The sequence below is a fragment of the Mobula hypostoma genome, chromosome 9 (genome assembly GCF_963921235.1).
Source record: "Mobula hypostoma chromosome 9, sMobHyp1.1, whole genome shotgun sequence".
NCBI lineage: Eukaryota > Metazoa > Chordata > Chondrichthyes > Myliobatiformes > Myliobatidae > Mobula > Mobula hypostoma.
In genome coordinates, this window is record NC_086105.1 from 37865995 (window position 1) to 37886392 (window position 20398).

The 20398-nt window shown below is 41.4% G+C and overlaps 1 protein-coding gene across 2 annotated transcripts in view; it reads right to left on the minus strand.

Moving 5' to 3' along the window:
- The window catches only part of LOC134351654 (rho GTPase-activating protein 8-like), a 95348-nt gene that overhangs the window by 27855 nt on the left and 47095 nt on the right, over positions 1-20398 (minus strand). For both annotated transcript variants that reach the window (XM_063058107.1, XM_063058108.1), the window contains exons 5-8: positions 19910-20041; positions 16184-16270; positions 12716-12814; positions 3550-3660 (exon numbers count right to left, since the gene is read on the minus strand). In XM_063058107.1, coding sequence (XP_062914177.1) covers positions 3550-3660; positions 12716-12814; positions 16184-16270; positions 19910-20041 — 429 coding nt within the window. The remainder of the gene's footprint in view (positions 1-3549; positions 3661-12715; positions 12815-16183; positions 16271-19909; positions 20042-20398) is intronic.

Here is a 20398-nt window from a genome sequence, read left to right on the forward strand (position 1 = left end):
GTGCTATCATGTTTGCTGTTGTGTGCTGGGGCAGCAGGCTGAGGGTAGCAGACACCAACAGAATCAACAAACTCATTCGTAAGGCCAGTGTTGTTGTGGGGATGGAACTGGACTCTCTGACGGTGGCGTCTGAAAAGAGGATGCTGTCCAAGTTGCATGCCATCTTGGTCAATGTCTCCCATCCACTACATAATGTACTGGGTGGGCATAGGAGTACATTCAGCCAGAGACTCATTCCACCGAGATGCAGCACGGAGCGTCATAGGAAGTCATTCCTGCCTGTGGCCATCAAACTTTACAACTCCTCCCTTGGAGGGTCAGACACCCTGTGCCAATAGGCTGGTCCTGGACTTATTTCATAATTTACGGGCATAATTTACATATTACTATTTAACTATTTATGGTTCTATTACTATTTATTATTTATGGTGCAACTGTAACAAAAACCAGTTTCCCCCAGGATCAATAAAGTATGGCTATGACTATGACTATGACTAAATGGAGTTCACCTGTGTGCAGACAAGATGTCTCAATCAATGTAATAAAAACACACTTGTATCTGGAAGGTCCAGCTGCTAGCGAGTCAGCACCCTGGCAAAAACTACACCATGAAGACAAAAGAACACTCCAAGCAACTCCACGAAAAGGTTATTGAAAAGCACAAGTCAGGAGATGGATATAAGAAAACTTCAAAGTCACTGAATGTCCCTTGGAGTACAGTTACGTCAATCATCAAGAAATTAAAAGAATATGGCACAGCTGTAAATCTGCCCAGAGCAGGCTGTACTCAGAAACTGAGTGACCATGCAAGAAGGGGATTAGTGAGGGAGGACACCAAGAGATCTGGAAGAGTTACAAGCCTCAGTGGCTGAGATGGGAGAGACTGCACATACAACAACTGTTGCCCAGGTGCTTCATCAGTTGCAGCTTCATGGGAGAGAGTGGCAAAGAGAAAGCCACTGTTCAAAAAAAAACTCACATGAAACCTCAGCTAGAGTTTGCCAGAAGGCATGTGGGAGACTCTGACATCATTCAGAAGAAGGTTCTATTGTCTGATTAAAAATTGAGCTTTCTGGCCATCAAACCAAATGCTATGTTTGGCATAAGCCAAACACTACACATTATCAAAAACACACCATCCCTACTGTAAAGCATGGCGGTGGCTGCATCATGCTGTGGGGATGCTTCACTGCAGCAGGCCCTGGAAGGCTTGTGAAGGTAGAGGGTAAAACGAATGCAGCAAAATACAGAGAAATCCTGGAGGAAAACCTGACGCAGTCTGCAAGAGAACTGCGACTTGAGAGAAGATTTGTTTTCCAGGAAGACAATGACCTCAAGCATAAAGCCAAAGCTACGCAGGAATGGCTTAAAAGCAACAAAGTTAATGTCCTGGAGTGGCCAAATCAGAGTCCAGGCCTCAATCCAATTGAGGATTTGTGGTTGGACTCAGGACCCCCATGCAGTCTAACAGAGTTTGAGCAGTTTAGTAAAGAGGAATGAGGAAAAATTGTAGTGTCCAGATGTGCAAAGCTGATAGGGACCTATCCACACAGACTTAAGGCCATAATTGCTGCCAAAGGTGCACCTACTAAATACTGACTTGAATGGGGTGAATACTTATGCAATTAATTATTTTGTGTTTTATATTTGTAATTAATTTAGATCACTTAGTAGAGATCTGTTTTCACTTTGACATGAAAGACTTTTTTTGTTGATCAGTGTGACAAAAAAGCCAAGTTAAATCCACTGTGATTCAATGTTGTAAAATGTGAAAACTTCCGGGGGGGGTGGGAATGAATACTTTTTATATGCACTGATGCACTGTATACAGGAATAAGAGCAACACAAACAATTGCAATGCATGATATAGAACTGCTGACTCACAGCTCTGGGTTCAGTTCTAATTTCCTTCGTCTCCACCTCAGCGGTTCCCAGGACAGCAGTGATGTCCTCCTCCTTCAAAGAACAGCGTTACCCATCCTCCACCATTGAGACTGCCCTCACCTGCATCTCCCCCTTTTCCAAGGATCCACACGTACCCCATCTTCCCACTGCCTTAAATGGGATGGAGTCCTCACCTACCACCCCATGAGCCTAAACACATTATTCCCTGCAACTTCTAACCTCTTAAAAAGGATCCTACCACCAAACACATCTTTATGCCCCCCCCACAACTCTTTGCTTTCCACAGGGATCATTCCCTCGATGATTCCCTTGTCCACCTGTCTCTTCCCATTAATCTCCTTCCTGGCACGTATCACTGCAAGTGACAGAAATGCTACACTTGCCCATTCAACAACTCCCTCACCTCTATTTAGATCCCTGAAGCAGTCCTTCCAGGTGAGGCAACATTTCATGTGCAAATCTGTTGGGGTCATCTATTGTATCCGGTGCTCCCAATATAGCCTCCTCTACGTTGTTGAGACCTGACATAAATTGGGGGACTGCTTTGTCAAGCGCCTCCACTCCATCCGCCAAAAGTGGAATTTCCCGGTGGCCAACCATTTTAAGTCCTATCCCCATTCCCATTCTGACATGTCGGTCCATGGCCTCCTCTTCTGCCACAATGAGGCCATTCGCTGGGTGCGATATCACCTCATGTTCCATCCAGGTAGCCGCCAACCTGATGGCATGAACATCGATTTCTCCTGGTATTTTTCCCCCTACTCTTTCCCTCTTCTTCTATTCCCCATTCTGGCCTCTTACCTCTTCTCCTCAACTGCCTCTCACCACCACCTGGTGTCCCTCCTTCTTCCCTTTCTCCCATGGCCCACTCTTCTCTCCTATTAGATTTCTTCTTCTTGAGCCCTTTACCTTGCCCCCCCCCCACCTGGCTTCACCTTCTTGCTTGTCCTCATTCCCCTTACCCCACCTTCTTATTCTGGTGCCTATCCCCTTTCCAATCCCGATGAAGGGTCTCAGTCCAATACACAAACTGTTCATCCACTTTCATAGAAGCTGCCTGATTTTCAAGTTCCTCCAGCATTTTGTGTGTGTTATTCTTATACTCAACGCCTCAGTCAATGAGGGCAAACAAAATGTACACCTTTATCACCAACTCTGTGTTCCTATTTTCACAGAAAAGTGTACTAGTACCTCCAAGGATTCCCCGTTGAGAAACACTACCTAAGGTCCCACCATTCACTGTGTACATCCTGCTCTGGTTTAACTTTCCAAAAAACAACTCTTTGCATTTGCCGAAGTTAAATTACATCTGCCGCTCCCTCGCCCAATTTCCCAATATCCTGTTGTAACTTCAGACAACATGCTTCACAGTCCATTATACTACCAATTCTGGCGTCAAATGCAAAATTATAGCCAAGCTCCAAGGTCACATACACATGGCTGGTGTTGGTCATGGCAGGTAACAGAAGAACCAAGAGTTCCAATACAGGACACTTACTAATGTTTACAAACACTAGATTTAAAAAAAATCAACTCCAAAATGTATCCATGCCACACGTTGGTTAAATTAATAATTTATTTTAAGTACAAGATTGAAAAAAAGATAATTATAATAGCTTTAGGGTGAAACCTGTAAATACTTACTACTGCAGATCAACTCCAAACTGCTGCTGTGGAAGGGGAGGTCGAGGAGGGGGTGTCCTTGTTGGTTGGGGTAGTCCTCCCTTTTGGGACGCTCTCAAATTTTCATCATATCTGAGGGAAAGACGCACAATGTAATTATTACATTATGCACATGTAATTAAAGGATAGTGTGAAACACGCTGTCTCTCCCTCTCAAATTCCCATAGTCCCATACATCGTAGAAGGCAAGCTCCATATTTCACACTGTGTGCAACGCGTGCCTTTAGGAATAGTGTGCCCCCTACAGTCATGGGCTCCATCTAGCTTTAAAATGACAGAAATGCCCATTACATTGGCCCTTTATTCAAATAATGTCAGCAGTGAGGTTTTAAAAAAAACTCAAAATGCCAGAACAAGCCTGCAGAATATTTCATATATAGAATTTAATGTCATTTTTTCCCCAATGAACTGTATTCTCAAAAAGTGAATAAAATACATGAAGGAGGCAGCATTCTGGGAAATGCTAAGCAAAGTATTATACAAAAATAACAGATTGTGAGCACAGACCTGTAGCCTTAGGAAGCAATGCAAAACACAGGGGCTACACTAAATGTAGTAAATTATTCTCCTATTGAATAGCTATGGGAATGGAAACAGTGCTGCAAGACAAAAAGCCATGATATGACAGGTTTTCATTCTCTGGAATGGATTTTCATTTTGCTTTTGTTTGAATCGTAGGAAGTAGTGAGAATCAAAGCGCTCACCATGCTCGTGGTAATGCTAACTCAACTGGAGCAATTTAGCAGGGTGGCTATTAACAAGTCAGATGATTATTCAGGGGCAGGCCAGGCTTAGAGAAGAGTTGATTGTATACCAAACAAAATCATAGCCAATTTACTCAGAAAAGAGTATTTTACGAGCAGAGGAAACAGAAGACAGAGCAAAAATAACAGCAACATCTCCAAATAAAAGCAATCCAATTTCAGCAGAAAACCAGTGTTACTGAAGAATAGTTGTAGACAAATTATGTGCATAAATCAAATCCCAGTTGCCAGAACAAAGCAAAGTTATTCAATCATCCCTACGTTTTGAGAACAACCTTTTACTGAATCCAGCCTCATTCTCATTGTATTGCCCTATACAATTTTTTTCTATTCTTTCTGAATGGAGATAGGGACGCCATTGAAATATTTTATGCCTGCTTGAACTTATGGTAAAGTACTTCATTGTTCAATGCACCATCTGTGATGCTGGATTTTTCACAAGGTATCTATATTTCAATGATTTTCTGAATTCCACACTTTTTACACAGAATTGGCCAGTCAGTGGAAATGATTATCTTTATCAATTTCCCCACGATCTCCTCTACTCCAGTGAAAAAAGGAGCAGATTCTTCCAAATTTCCTTGTAACTGCAAGATGGGTCTAATTCAATGCCATACAGCTATGATTCCACAGTCGCTCCTTTCCTGGAAATTTCTCCTGCATTAGTTCCACAGCACAGCTAACAACCCAGCTAGGCTCCTAGGATCATTCCCAATTCTCAAAACCTGGTCTATTAATACTTTGTACAAAGTGAACATCATCACCCTTGCATTCAATGCCATCTTGTATGGAAGCTGCTTTGCCTTTTAAATCATTGTTTGAACATATACGCCGATCATTAACAGATCTATACATTTGTATTTCTGAACTTCTGCTTTTGTATTCCGAATCTTTAAATCTCTTCTTCTCTCAAAAGATGCACATCTCTGCACTCACTGTCTACCCTCCAATTTTGCAATCAACTCTTTCATGTCCATTGCTCACTGATTTCACTGATTAACAATCAATGACTAATACTCTAATGCTGAGTCCACATATTAAATATTTCAAACTATTGCATTTCCAACTCTCACGTGGCCTCAGACCAAGAGCCAAAAAAAAAAAAAAAAAAATTAGAAGTCATGGTCAGCAGGATAATTTTTTGTCCCTAAACCTTCCTGAATAGTTAAATGTGCAATTCTATTCATTCAAAGCAATGCTTTATTTTATAAAAGCTTCAAACTAAAGAACAGTACCACAGCCATGCCTACAAGCTGCATTTTGACTATACAGACGGTAGCTTCTACAACCATTTCCAAAAACACTCTAATTTTAAAATATGGACATGTATTTCAACAGCAGCCTCAATGAGACCTGTGATCAGATGTAATTTGTGTAATGCAACCATGTGGTTCTCTACATTAATGGTTATGGTATTAAAGATCAAGGTTTCATCATTCCAAAATTCAGTACCATCAAAAGCAAGTACATTCTCTATTTTTCCATAAAATATATTATTGCCTTTTGTTCTTTAATTCACAGGACACTGTAGAAGCTGCAATAAAATTCAATGCAAGTTTTGTAGATATATTTCGTTAGCGCTCATTATCTTGTATAATAAAATTCATCAATTCAAAGTGCTTCCACATTCTTTGAAATGTTTATTGTTATTATGCATGCCAACTCCTGCTACACTTTCTACTTTACACAATGTTCAGATAACTTCAGGAAGAGCACACAGAAGCAAATTTAAATCAAACTGTAACATTCAATTACTTTCCAATAGTCTGAACATTTCCAAAACAGTCTCATCTAGCAGAAGAGATGGCCATTTAGCCAATTGGGCTTTGGCTGCCCCTACGAATGTGATATATAGTTAGTTCCACTCCCCTGATGTTTCCACAAAGCCTCGTTCCCCCCCCCCCCAAATTTGCATGTGTTTATTCAATTCACTTTTCAAAGTTACTGTTGGTTCCATTGCCACCCCTTCTTAAGGCAATAAATACCAACTATAATTTCCTAGTTTTTAAAAAAGTTCTCATTGGCTCTTTACTTCTTTTGCCAATTAAATTTATGTGCTCTGATTACTCACACTTCAGCCATTCCATCAAAACCTCTCAGAATTTTGATCATTTCCATTAGAAGTTCCTTTAGCCACACTTCCTATGACAATCAAATCTGTCCTAGTAACTCAAGTTCCAAATACCTGGTGCCATTATAGATAATACCTCAAGCAGAAACCTAATTTAATAGACACCATAAAACCATAAAATATAGGAGCAGAATTAGGCCATTTGGCCCATTGAGTCTGCTCTGCCATTTCATCATGGCTGATCCAATTTTCCCCTCAGCCCCAATCTCCTGCCTTCTCCCTGTATCCCTTCGTGCCCTGACCCATCAAGAACCTACCAAACTTTGCCTTAAATATACATAAAGACCTGGCCTCTGTGGCAAAGAATTCCAGATTCACCACTCTCTGGCTAAAGAAATTCCTCATCTCCATTCTGCAAGAATGCTCCTCTATTCTGAGGCTGCGTCCTCTGGTCCTAAACTCTCCACCTCCACCCTGTCAAGGCCTTTCACCATTCAATAGGTTTCAATGAGGTCACCCCTCATTCTTCTGAACTCTAGTGAAGACAAGCCCAGAGCCATCAAACGCTCTTCATATGACAAGCCATTGAATCCTGGAATCATTTTCGTGAACCTCCTTTGAACCCTCTCTGGTTTCAGCACATCCTTTCTAAGATAAGGGGTCCAAAACTGTTCACAATACCCAAAATGAGGCCTCACAAGTGTTTTATAAAGTTTTAACATTACATCCTTGCTTTTATATTCTAGTCCTCTTTGAATGCTAACATTGCATTTGCCTTCCTCACCACAGACCTGCAAATTAACCATTAGGGAATCCTTCACAAGGACTTCGAAGTACCTTTGCACCCCAGATTTTTGTATTTTCTCTCCATTTAGAAAACAGTCAGCCCCTTCATTTCTTCTACCAAACTGCATAACCACACACTTCCCGACACTGTATTTCATTTGCCATTTCTTTGCCCATTCTCCAAATCTGTCCTTCTATAGCCTCTCTATTCCCTCAGAACTACCATTCTCTCTACCCATCTTCATACCTTCTGCAAGTTAGCAACAAAGTCATATCAATTCCATCGTCCAAATCATTGACATATAATGCAAAAAGAATCAGTTCCAACATAGACCCTTGTGGAACACTACTAGTCACTGGAAGCTAGTCAGAAAAAGCTCCCTTTGTTCCCACTCTTTGCCTCTTGCTAATCAGCCACTGTTTTATCCATGCTCGAATCTTTCCCGTAATACCATGGGCTCGTAGCTCATTAACCAGCCTCACGTGTGGCACCTTGTCAAAGGCCTTCTGAAAATCCAAGTACACAAAATCAAATGATTTTCCTTTGTTTCTCCTGCTTGTTACTTCTTGAAAGAATTCCAAAAGATTTGTCTGGCAAGATTTTCCTTTGAGGGAACCATGCTGACTATGGCATACACATTTTTGCTTCTGTACTAAACACTTTATTCACCAAGCCAATACTGGCAAGAAAAGAGGAAGTCATGCAAAATGAACATGAAGAGTTAGGCAGAAGATTAAGGAGGGAGTCTTGTGCCCTGGACCAGAGGGGTTAAGAACAGGAGGATAAAATAAATGAATGTGTGACTGAAGAGCTGGTACAAGCAGAAGGATTTCAGGGACCCGGCCATGGGTAACCTGTACAAGAGGGATCTCTACTAGGACAGAGGCTATCTTTACAAGAGGGACAGGTTACATCTGAACTGGAGGGAGGCCAATGTCCTTGCAGACACATTTGCTTGTGCTATGCAGGAAAACTTCAACAATTTGGCAGCCATAGTGCATCAGATGAGAAAAATGAGGCATATATAGTTAAAACAAACTGGTCTAGTAAGCAGATCAGGGAGGGTCTGGAAAGGGAACATGACTATAAGCATCTTAATTTCAAGACAGTCATGAGAGAAGAAGGACTGGCCCTGAAGCTAAAGTTCCAAATTAGGGAAGGCTAATTCCAATAGTATTAGACAGGAACTCTCAAAAACTGATTGAGAGATGTTGTTTGTTGGTAACTGAATGTCAAGCAAGTGGAAGCTTTTGAAAGCTAGATCAAGAGGAATTCAGGGTCAAATGATCCTTTTAGTGAGAAGGGCAAGATTAAGGAAGGATGGTGCAACAAAGGATAGTGAGAGTTAGCTCAAGGAAAACGAAGCACATGTCAGATATCGGCAGTTGGGATCAAGTGAGTCCTTTGAGGAGTTTAAGGGATATAGGAGTAACTTAGGAAGGAAATTAGGAGGGCAAAAGGGGGCCCACGAGATATCCTTGGCAGTAATGTAAAGGAAAGTCTTAAAAGATTCCATCTAAAAGTACAGGACAGTATTCATTTACTGTGAAAAAGAACATGGAAGCTAGTGAGCGCATGGCAAAGAATGGTGATATTTCAGAGCTGATCAACATTACAATAGGTCCTGAAAAGTTTAAAGGTGGATAAATTACCAGGGCTGAACTAAGTGGAAGATAGTATACTATACAAAAGAAGGGATGAGAATGCAGGGATCCAAAGAGATCTTCATAACTTCATCAGCCACAGATGAGGTATCAGAAAACTGGAGGATAGTTAATTTGCCTTTATTTAAGGGCAGCAGGGATATGTCAGAAAACTACATTAGAGGTAGGAAAGTTATGGGAAAGGACATCATTTATTTATTTAAATTTAAAAAAGCAAGGTCAAATTAGGGATGTTCAGGATGAGTTTAGGCATGGAGGGGAAAATAATTGCATCTCACAATTTTGCCTGTGTTTTCTGAAGAGTGACCACGAGGATTAAAAAGAGCATGGCAATAGTCATTGTCTACTTAGATCTTTTAGCAAGGACATATAGTCATAGAAAAGTACAGCACAGAAACAAGCCCATCAGTCCATCTAGTTCATGATGAGACATTTAATCTGCCTATTCCCATTGACCTGCACCGGGACCATAGCTCTCCATACCCTTACCATCTATGTACCTAGCCAAACTTCTCTTAAATATCAAAATCAATCTCGTATGGACTACATGTGCTGGCAGCTCATTCCACACTCTCATGACCTTCTGAGTGAAGAAGTTTCCCTTGCACTTTTCACCCCAAACCCATGACCTCTGGTTGTAGTTCTACCTAACCTCACTGGAAAAAGACCATCTCTACCCCTCAATTTTGGACACCTCTATCAAATCTCCTCTTAATTTTCTACATTCCAAGGAATAAAGCTCTAACCTAGTCCATCTTTTCTTATAACTCAGTCCTCCAGACCTGACAACATCTTTGTAAATTTTCTCAGTACTCTTTCAAACTTATTTACACCTTTCCTGTTGGTAGATGACCAAAACCACACACAATACTCCAAATTAGGCCTCACCAACATCGTATACAACTTCAACATCCCAACACCTGTACTTACTACTTTGATTTCTGAAGGCCAATGTGCCAAAAGCTTTCTTTACAACTCTACCTATCTGTGACACCACTTTCAATGGATTATGGACCGATATTCCCAGATCCCTTTGTCCTACCACACTCCTCAGTTCCCCACCATTCACTGTGCAAGACCTACCCTGGATGGCCCTTCCAAAGTGCAACATCTCACATTTGCCTGCATTAAATTCCATCTGCCATTTTTCAGCCCATTTTTCCAGCTGATCCAGATCCTGCTGCAAGCCTCGACAGCATTCCTTGCTATCCACTACACCCCCAATCTTGGTGTTGTCTGCAAATTTGCTGATCCGGTTAACCACGTTATCATCCAGATTGTTGATATAGATGACCAGTGGTGTGCTACAGGGATCGATGTTCATTCCTTTGCTGGTTGTCACGTATATTAATGGTTTGAATGAGAATATAGGTGGCATGGTTAGCAATTTTACAACTGACACCAAAATGAACAGTGAAGAATGGTGTTTAGGATTACAATCTTCACTTAATGCACAAGATAAATGAACTTGCGCTTCTTGATCTCGTCACTTGAGATTCAGTGTCACACAACCCTACCATTTTGATCTGGCCCACACCTTCATTAACCAGGTCCAACACTTGCCTTTATTGGACATTGCTCCTCCCTACACAAGTCATTGGGTTTGTGGGGGTGTGGCCATGGTTAATCGGGATGCACCTCGGACTAGTGTGCCTCCTTGGACTTTAGGATTAGGTTTGAAGGTAGGGTTGGTGGATGTATATATGGGGTTGGGAGAGAAGGTTGTGGAGTTTTGTGTGGGAAGGGTGTAGGGTAGCGTAGTGGCAGCAGGTTTGTGGGGGTGTGGCCAGAGCTAATCAGGGTGTGCCTCAGGTTAGTGGGGGTGTGTGCCCCCTTGGACCTTAGGATTAGGTTTGAGAGTAGGACTAGCAGATGTATATGTAGGGCTGGGAGAGATAAGGTGGTGGAGTTTTTTGTGGTGAGGTATGAGGTGACTTGGCAAATAGGGTAATGTAGTGGAGCCACTTTAATCTGGCCCATGCCTTTCATTATCGTGGTCCGACATCACTTGGCTTAATGAACCGGGTGTGCACTGGGACACATCACCAGTAATGCAACCTGGGGTTATGGGTGTTGCAGATCTTTAATCATTAGACACCCTCTCCAAGGGCAAAGAAATGGCAGGTGCAGATTAATTCAGACAAGTGGGAAGTCATGCATTTTGGAAACTAAACCTGAGCAAGACACACACATAATAAATGGCGAGCTCTGCGAAGCGTTGTTGAACACAGAGACTTTTGGATACAAGTAAAAAGTTCCCTTCCAGTGGCAACACAGTGTAGTGCATAAAATGTACGGCATGCTTGCCCTCATTGGTTGAGGCTACAAGTATAAGACCCAGGACTTCATCACAGTTGTTCAAAACATTGGCTAGGCTGCACTTCCAATATTGTATGCAGTTCTGGTCAGCACAGAAAAGATGTCATTTATTTAGGGAGGGTGCAGACAGAAGATTCACAAAGGTTTTGCTTGGATTGGAGGGTTGAGTTAAAAGGAGACTGTTATAAGGTCTGTTTACCCTGGGGCAAAGGAGCCGAGAGGTGATGTCATAGAGATGCTTAAAATCATGAGAGGCAGGATAGGCTTCTGTTTCCCATGGTATGGGTGTTTAGAACTAAAGGGCATAGTTTTGAGAGAGGGAGGATGTTTAAAGAGGGATCTGAGAAATAATTTTTTCTGCGTAAAGTGTAGCTTGTGTTTGGAATGAGCTGCCAGAGTAGGTGGGACAGTAGGCATCTCGACAGCTACTTGAATGAGTAAGGTATAGAGAGATATGGAAGTAAGTATGATTAGTATAGATAGGTGTGATGGTTGGCATAGACAGTGGACCAAATGGTTGCTACAGTGCTATATGTTTATGACTCTTAAGAGTTACAAATGCATGGGAACTTTGCGGGGGTGGGGAGTGGGGTGTAGTGCAGAGGCAGGAGGGGCGAGGGTCATATGCTGTTGTAAAATTTAAAATTAATAACTTGGGTATCTGTAATTATCTCAACAACATTGTAATTAATCAAAAATAAGGGTGTTTTCAGTTGACCCAAAGCAGTGAGCTGGACAATATCATTGGCTTGAAGGGGAGTGAAAACAATGCAGGAAAGCTGAAGGTATTAAACCTGTACAGGAAATGGTTTGCCATTGGGGAACACTATTGGTGCCACTAGTAGAGACTCAGGTTCATCTCTGACCTTAGGTGCTGTCTGTGTGGAGTTTGCATATTGTTCCAGCGACCATGTAGTCTCCCCGCGCCCCCCCCCCCCATGTGCTCCTGTTTCCTCCCAGATGCCAAAGATGTTCAGGTCGGGAGGTCAAATGGCTGCTGTAAATTGTCCCTTCTGTGTTGGCGAGTGGGAGAATCAGGGGCTGGGGGAGCTGACAGAATGCAGGGTAAGTGGGATTAATGTATGATTAGTGTAAATGGAAGGCTGATGATTGGAGGACTGAAGAACCCACTTCTGTGCTGAATCTTTCTATGATTCAAGAAGCAATGACAAGAATGAAGTTGTTTTACTGCAATTCACTGTGTAACAAGTTTGTACATCAGCAAGGCTGTTGCTCCAGGAAGCAGTGCAGGCTGGGAATCTCATTGGTTTAAATGCAGCTATCCAAGACCAATTCAGCATCAACTGAACTGCCCCCAGCAACTGAACGCTTCACTTCCAATGAGCAGGTGACAGCAGCATGGAGCAGTCTATTTCTGAATGCTTCCTTCAATAGCATTTCTGATTGCCTACCATGCAACCAGCATGGTCATTATTTTATATCATTAGGTTATACAAGAGGAAAAACCTAAAGACCCCATTAAAGGAAATAATGAATAATTAAAAATAATTCTAAAACATACCTGATAACTTCTGGGGGAATGATGAGTTGACCATAGTTGAGATGTTCCCTTAGTTCACTTAAGTAATTTACATAAATAACCTTCTTTCCAAATTTATGACTGGAAAAAAAATTCAGACAAGTTACAAAAACCTTTATGGTGATATTACAAACTACAGTGGATTCTGGTTAACTGATCAGTTAATTGGCACAGCTGCTTATTTGGGACAAATTTTAAAAGCAACTAATCAAGAAAATAGCTGGGATTCCCTTCATTTATTTGGGACACTATGCCACTTGATTGTGTCAGGAGACTGTTGCTGAAGGGTTTCTAACTAGCATCAGTCACATGCACTTGTGTGGCTGTTACGACACTACACCGTGACTACAGTGAACAGTTTAAAAAAAATAGCATCAGTTGCAAGTGTTTGTACTCAAAAAGCAGTCAGTTTTGTCATGGAGAGTTGAGGAGAAGTAAGTAGAAAGGCAATTAAGAACTGTTTTGCCTAATGAGAAATGCCAGAACCAGCCAGACGTTAAAATGAAACAATTTCGCTACTTCAAGAAGTTGGGAAGTAGGAAGAATTTGAAGGTATCGACAAGCATTTTGAATGTTACAATAATGAAAATGGAGATTTGGAGTATGCAATTATCAAAAAGGATTGTATAAAGGCATGATCCGTATTAGTTGTCTGCACTAATATTGTTCATTTACAGTTAAGCAAAAGAACACGGCAGTGTACAGTTTTTGAATTCCCCTATTGATAACTATTAGGAACTAACACAGATTTATAGTACTGTAGTATCACATTTGCTCTGGATTTCATTTCAATATATATAATTTGTTAATCAGTTCAACAGTAGTTCACTTTTTTTAAAATATACTTTTCTAACGATTTCCATGAAACTGGCTAATTGGGGCAATTGCTTAATTGGGCCAAAATGTACTGGTCCGGATGTGTCCCAATTAACTGGAATCCAGTGCATTTCCAGATCAATAAAACATATTTTTTTCCAATTATCAGCTCCAAAAAGGTGACGTTTATTGACTGGGGTCATCTTGCTCTAACACAAAGTTCCAATTTTTGTAGTAAATACACATCAGAAGCGGCAGGGATATCAGAATCAGAATCAGGTTTATTATCACTGGCATGTGATGTGAAATTTGTTAACTTAACAGCAATTCAAGGCAATATATAATATAGAAAAGGAAAAAAATAATAAAAAATAACAATAAATAGGTAAATCAATTATAGTATACATATATTGAATAGATTAAAAAACGTGCAAAAAACAGAAGTACTCTATATTAAAAAAAAGTGAGGTGGTGTCCAAGGGTTCAATGTCCATTTAGGGATTGGATGGCAGAGAAGAAGCTGTTCCTGAGTCACTGAGTGTGTGCCTTCAGGCTTCTGTATCTCCTACCTGATGGTAACAGTGAGAAAAGGGCATGGTCTGATGCTGGAGGTTCTTAATAATGGACGCTGCCTTTCTGAGACAACGCTCCCTGAAGATGTCCTGGGTACTTTGTAGGCTAGTACCCAAGCTGGAGCTGACTAGATTTACAACACTCTGCAGCTTCTTTTGGTTCTGTGTAGTAGCCCCCTCCATACCAGACAGTGATGCAGCCTGTCAGAATGCTCTCCATGGTACATCTATAGAAGTTTTTGAGTGTATTTCTTGACGCGACAAATCTCTTCAAATTCCTAATAAAGTATAGCCACTGTCTTGCCTTCTTTATAACTACATCCATATGCTGGAACCAGGTTAAATCCTCAGAGATCTTGACACCCAGGAACTTGGAAGCTGCTCACTCTCTCCTTATAGACAGCTGACCTCTCTATAAGGATTGGTACATGTTCCTTCGTCTTACCCTTCCTGAAGTCCACAATCAGCTCTCTTGTCTTACTGACGTTGAGTGCCAGGTTGCTGCTGCAGCACCATTCCATTAGTTGGCATATCTCACTCCTGTATGCCCTCTCATCACCACCTGAGATTCTACCAACAATGGTTCTATCATCAGCAAATTTATAGATAGGATTTGAGCTATGCCTAGCCACACAGTCATGGGTATATAGACAGTAGAGCAGTGGGCTAAGCACACCCCCCCGAAGTGCACCAGTGTTGATCGTCAGCGAGGAGATGTTATTACCAAGCCGCACAGATTGTGGTCTTCTGGTTAGAAAGCCGAGGATCCAATTGCAGAGTGAGGTACAGAGGCCCAGGTTCAGCAACCTCTCGATCAAGAATGTGGGAATAATGATATTAAATGCTGAGCTATCGTCAATGAACAGCATCCTGACAAAGGTGTTTGTGTTGTCCAGGTGGTCTACAGCCCTGTGAAGAGCCATTGAGATTGCGTTTGCATTGACCTATTGTGGCAATAAGCAAACTGCAATGGGTCGAGGTCCTTGCTGAGGCAGGAGTTCAGTCTAGTCATGACCAACCTCTCAAAGCATTTCATCACTGTGGATGTGAGTGCTGCCGGGAGATGGTCACTAAGGCAGCCCACATTATTTTTCTTGGGCACTGGTATAATCGTTGCCTTTTTGAAGCAAGTGGGAACTTCCGCATGTAGCAGTAAGGGGTTGAAAATGTCCTTGAATACACCCGCTAGTTGGTTGGGACAGGTTTTCAGAGCCTTAACAGGTACTCCATTGGAACCTTCCACCTTGCGAGGGTTCACTCTCTTTAAAGACAGCTTAACATCAGCCTTTGAGACAGAGATCACAGGGTCATCAGGTGCAGCAGGGATCTTCACAGCTGTAGTTGTGTTCTCCCTTTCAAAGCAGGCATACAAGGCATTGAGTTCATCTGGTAGTGAAGCATCGCTGCCATTCATACTATTGGGTTTCACTTTGTATGAAACCAATGTGCTGAGTAAGGAAAGGATACATTTTAAAAATAGCAGAAGGAGTCAGAATTGGGAGGGCACACAGGAGACAAATGCTTTCAAAGATACAAACGACCTGTAGAAGGTACAGAAAATAACCAGAAATTGGGAATAGGGCATAAAAGAAAAATAAAACATTAGAAACAAGGGATAACAAAACTGTTGGAGAGAGTTATTTGTACCAGTGGATGATTCTGTTTTTATTGATCATTTTGAAGAAACTCAGAATGCATGTGCTATTTTTTTCTCCTACCACCAAAGAACTCAGTGTTACTAATTCTAAATTACTGTAGAAGCCAACCCTGTATCAACAATGCAGCTCCTTAAAATCTTCCATTCGTTTTGCTGACCACAACTGTACAGTCCCATTCCAAAAATGGCTGCGAGAAGTGCAAGACAATATTTACTGCAGTGAGAAGGGGTCAGTTTGCTTCAACGCTTCAAGTAGATACCTGCTCTATCCCTGGATGGAAGGGGGGACTTACTCTTTAGCAGTTGTGCTCAAGATTTCTAACCAAAACTATCTCACTGTTTTCTTCCACATTTTGTTCTTAGGACTTTGATCAATGTAACTACAAACCTTTTCACAAAACATACCTTATAAGTGGCTTAAAAATATTCCAGAGAACTCGGATGAAGTTTGTTGGATGTACAACATAAAGAGCTTTGAGATTTTTCTTGTATCTAGAAAAAAAAACATTTCTCAAGCACAGATGTTGAAAATTCCCACTGTAGTTATCTTGCTTCATATAGAACATTATTTGAAGTAGTATTAGCAGGATAAACAACAGAGAATCTGGATTTTGTTTACTTGGATTTTCAGGAGGCCTTTGACATGGTGCTGCACATCAGGCTGCTAAAGACGACAAAAACCCATGGTATTACACAAAAGATAATAGTATGGACAGAAATTGGTTAGCTGGCAAAGAGTGAGAATAAAGGGGGCAGTTTCTGGAGGAGGATCTCATTGAAGCTGGTCAAATATTGAAAAGCCAGAATAGAGTGGACATGGAGAGGACGTTTACATTAGTGATAGAGTCTAGGAACAGAGGGTACTGTCTCAGAATAGAAGAATATCCCTTTCGAACAAAGATGTGGACTGAATTTCTTTAGTCAGTGTGTGGTGAATCTGTGGAATGCACTGCCAAGTCATTGGGTATATTTATAGTGGAGGTTGATAGGTTCTTGATTTGTAAGAGTATCAAAGAGTACAGGCAGGAGGAGGAGAAGAATGAGGTTCAGAGAGAAAATAAATCAGCCACAATCAAATGGCGGAGCAGACTCAATGGGCTGAAGGGCCTAATTCTGCTCCTGTGCTTCATGGTCTTATGATCTAACACTCTATCCAGGTGATGTGATGATTTATTTGCACTCCTTCTAATTTAATACACCATTTCTCTGTCTGTCATTTATTCTCCCTTACCTTTTGGCCAACCACAAGCCTGCTCTTTAGTTTGCATTTACCCAAAGTGATATCAATCTCAATAACTCGGCCCAGATCTCAAAATGAAACAGGGCATTTTCTGTGGCAGACTGGGCCACTTCAATATTAGGGACTTAATTTACCAAATGATTTTCAGGAATTAGCATTGGTTAAATAATTCTAACCGCAGGTGAACTTTAGCATAAACAGATCTTCTGCTTAGAGAGTCCCTCAGAACAGAATATAACTGCTTCTGTTCCAATCCTGAAAAGCAGGATGTTTGTATGCAAGTTCTTTCAAAGTGGAATTGTTTTTGCACATCATCCACTACAGAGGGTTAACACTGTGATGTCTTGGTACAATGGTAAGGAGATCTGCTGCACAGGCCTGCTATACACATTTACTGTTAGACGCACTGATTCACAATCCTGTGCACTTTTTCTGTTGAAGCATCACCTTGATTACTTCCCTCCTTCAGTTCTGTCCTCTAAATGCCTGCTTCATTCTCCCTAGCCTCTGCATCTTTGTTCCCCTTTCACTTTTAGTTCCTTTCCTCCTTCTTCCCCATCACTTCCTTATTCACCCCACGCTCTCCCCTCATAACCAAGAAGGGAGTCACTCACTAAATGCTGCTGTGTGTTCTCTTCAGGGCTACTGCCCAGCTGCTACACACCATGCAACCCGTCACTCCCAGCAGCCTATAGCCAATGGCTGAGCCGAGAAACCCCTGACCTCCCCGGGGAAAGCAAGAGAATTTTCCAGCATCTGATCATGGATTATAACTTCAGTACTCTCGTTAATCGGCTCCAGCGTGTGATTTTCTGTCTGACGGGGCAAATTCATCCTGTGGAAGCTGGAAACTCTCTTGTGGACACCAGCACCATTTAGCACATAAAATGATTCTAAACTCAGGGTCCTCTATCACCTGATATGCCCCTTAAATCTCAGGCTCCTGTCTCCTAGGCATTGCAATTCAGCTATGATATTACGAAGGTGACAAGAATTCATGGAAACCGGACAATATTTCAGTAGAGTCAGGAATTCACTATGCTTATATCACCCCAAGTGAGACTACCCATTCGTCTGAGTACACATTTGAAAACGGTCTTGAAATGAATCTGTCAGAGTTGTAAAAAGCCCCCTTAAACTGAATAGGATGCCTGAGAACTTAGTATGAAAACTACAGAAGACCTATCACCATTCAGCTAATAATGACCAGAAACTGGAAACCTCCACTGCTGCAGGTTGGAATTGTTCAAAACACCAGACTCCAGACAAGAAAGAGAAAATTAATTGCTTAATGTAGCAACAGTAACAAAGTCAAACATGTACCGAGGAGGCCCATTGATTAAAGAACCCTGGATTAAATATACATTTTTGTATCAAATATGGGAAGATTTACATAAGTTATCTGACTTTGGGTCCATCAGAAAAGGAAGATGACTACTTTGAGCTCAGGTTGCTCAGTGCAAGTGTTGTAAGTGAAAGTCTGGCCAAGTGACAGGACACCCGCCCAAAACAAAGAGTGTGGCATTTAAAATCCTATTGCAGAATCTAAGGACATACCCTAGGCTGCCACTTCTTGCCATATGAAAACTGAGCTTGAGCTGAATATGGTCAGGTTGTTACTGCTGGCACATGCAGCCCTTTGTGTTGAAGCTGTGTTGCTTCACCCAGGTCCTATCTGACTACTCCAGGCCGTCAAGATAGATCGTGGATTCCTATTCAAGGGAGGGCACACATTTCCCTCACCATTTATCCCCAATTGACAACACCCACCCTGAATAGGTCTTTTACTGCAGATTTCAGGATCCTGCCCAAGTAAATTGTCCGCCTGCAAGAACATTTCAGATGGAAGGTCACATCAACACAAAGCATTATTCTTCTTTTCCCAGATCCTTCCTATTGGTTGAATATTTCTCTGGGGCGGCACAGTAGTGTAGTGCTTAACACAACGCTAATCCAGTGGTAGTGACTCGGGCTCAATTCCTCTGCTCTCAGTGAGGTGTTTGTACATTCTCCCCGTGACCTCATGGGCTTTCTCTGGGCGTTCCAGTTTCCTGCCACGTCCCAAAGATGTACCCGTTAGTCACTTTGGTGTAACTGAGCAGCACAGGCTTGATGGGCTGGAGGGGTTGGTTACCGTGCTGTATTTTTAAAGGTAAAATATTTCCAGCATTTACTCTTTTCATTTGAGATGCTTTGGTAATGAGAATGATAAATACTCATGCTCATTCCATTTCATTTTTCAACTGTAATGGTATTGATCAATGCATTTTAAAATGCCGTTTAATCAGCACTAATGGTTTTGGAAATATTTGTACTGTCAGTAAGATGCTAAACATAGCCACTAGCAAATATGTGGTTCCCTGACTATATTTGTTAAAAATAATATTCTGACCCACCTGTTCCAAAAACAAAAATTTCATTCTTTTCCCCCTCACTAGACTTGCGATCTGTAATGATCTTCTGTGATTTCAGTAATGAAGCCATCACACAAGTTTAGTGTGACGATGTACTTTTGACAAAGCAGCATTCCTACATCACTGCACTCAGCTTGGGCAGTATTAACTTCTACAGAAAATCCAGCATGTACAATTGCAACAAAAGAGGTTAGGACCCACCATTTTGCATATGGGGGGGGGGGGTTTTGGGGTTCTAACATTTTCTGTCATTCCTTAGCTTTTTCCCCTTCTATTCCAAGGATATCTGCAAAGAGTAAGATTGTATACCGCATACATTCTCTGATATTAAACTGAACTATTATCAACAGTCTCACACAGAGACTAAAATAAGCCAAGAATATGAACATGGGCTATACAGAAAAATAAACTGGATCCTTAATACTGAGTAACTTGCTTGTGAGCATAGGTTGAAGAACTTGGAAGAAACTGTCTTACTTTCTGTCAAATTCTTTGTAGGCATTCTGTAACCAGCTTAAAGATGGCTTATTGCTGCTTTTCAGGCCGTAGTGAAAGTAAACTAGAATGTAATCACTCTCGACATACTGATCCAGTGTGTACTTCAGGTACCTAGACAGGGTAGAAAGCAAAGTAGATTACCTCAAATTACTTACTGCAGTGGTGACTAATTAACAAAACACAAGCTTGTCACATCCAAACTTAAACCTGTCCAAGCCTATTATGACCAATGATAAAGAAAAACATTAATCATGTCAACAGACATAGAAAGATTAATCTGAACAAAATATGACAGGTTTCTGAGAGTCAACTTAGAAGAAATTCTCTTACTGAAGTGGCAGTGGAAGGATGGTGGGAATAGTTAAACGGTGAGAGAACCAGGCTAAAATCATTGCACGAGCCTCTGTGTAATAATCCTGCAGAATCCCGGAATAACCCTGTAAAACAGTTTCTTTTCTCTCCTGACTG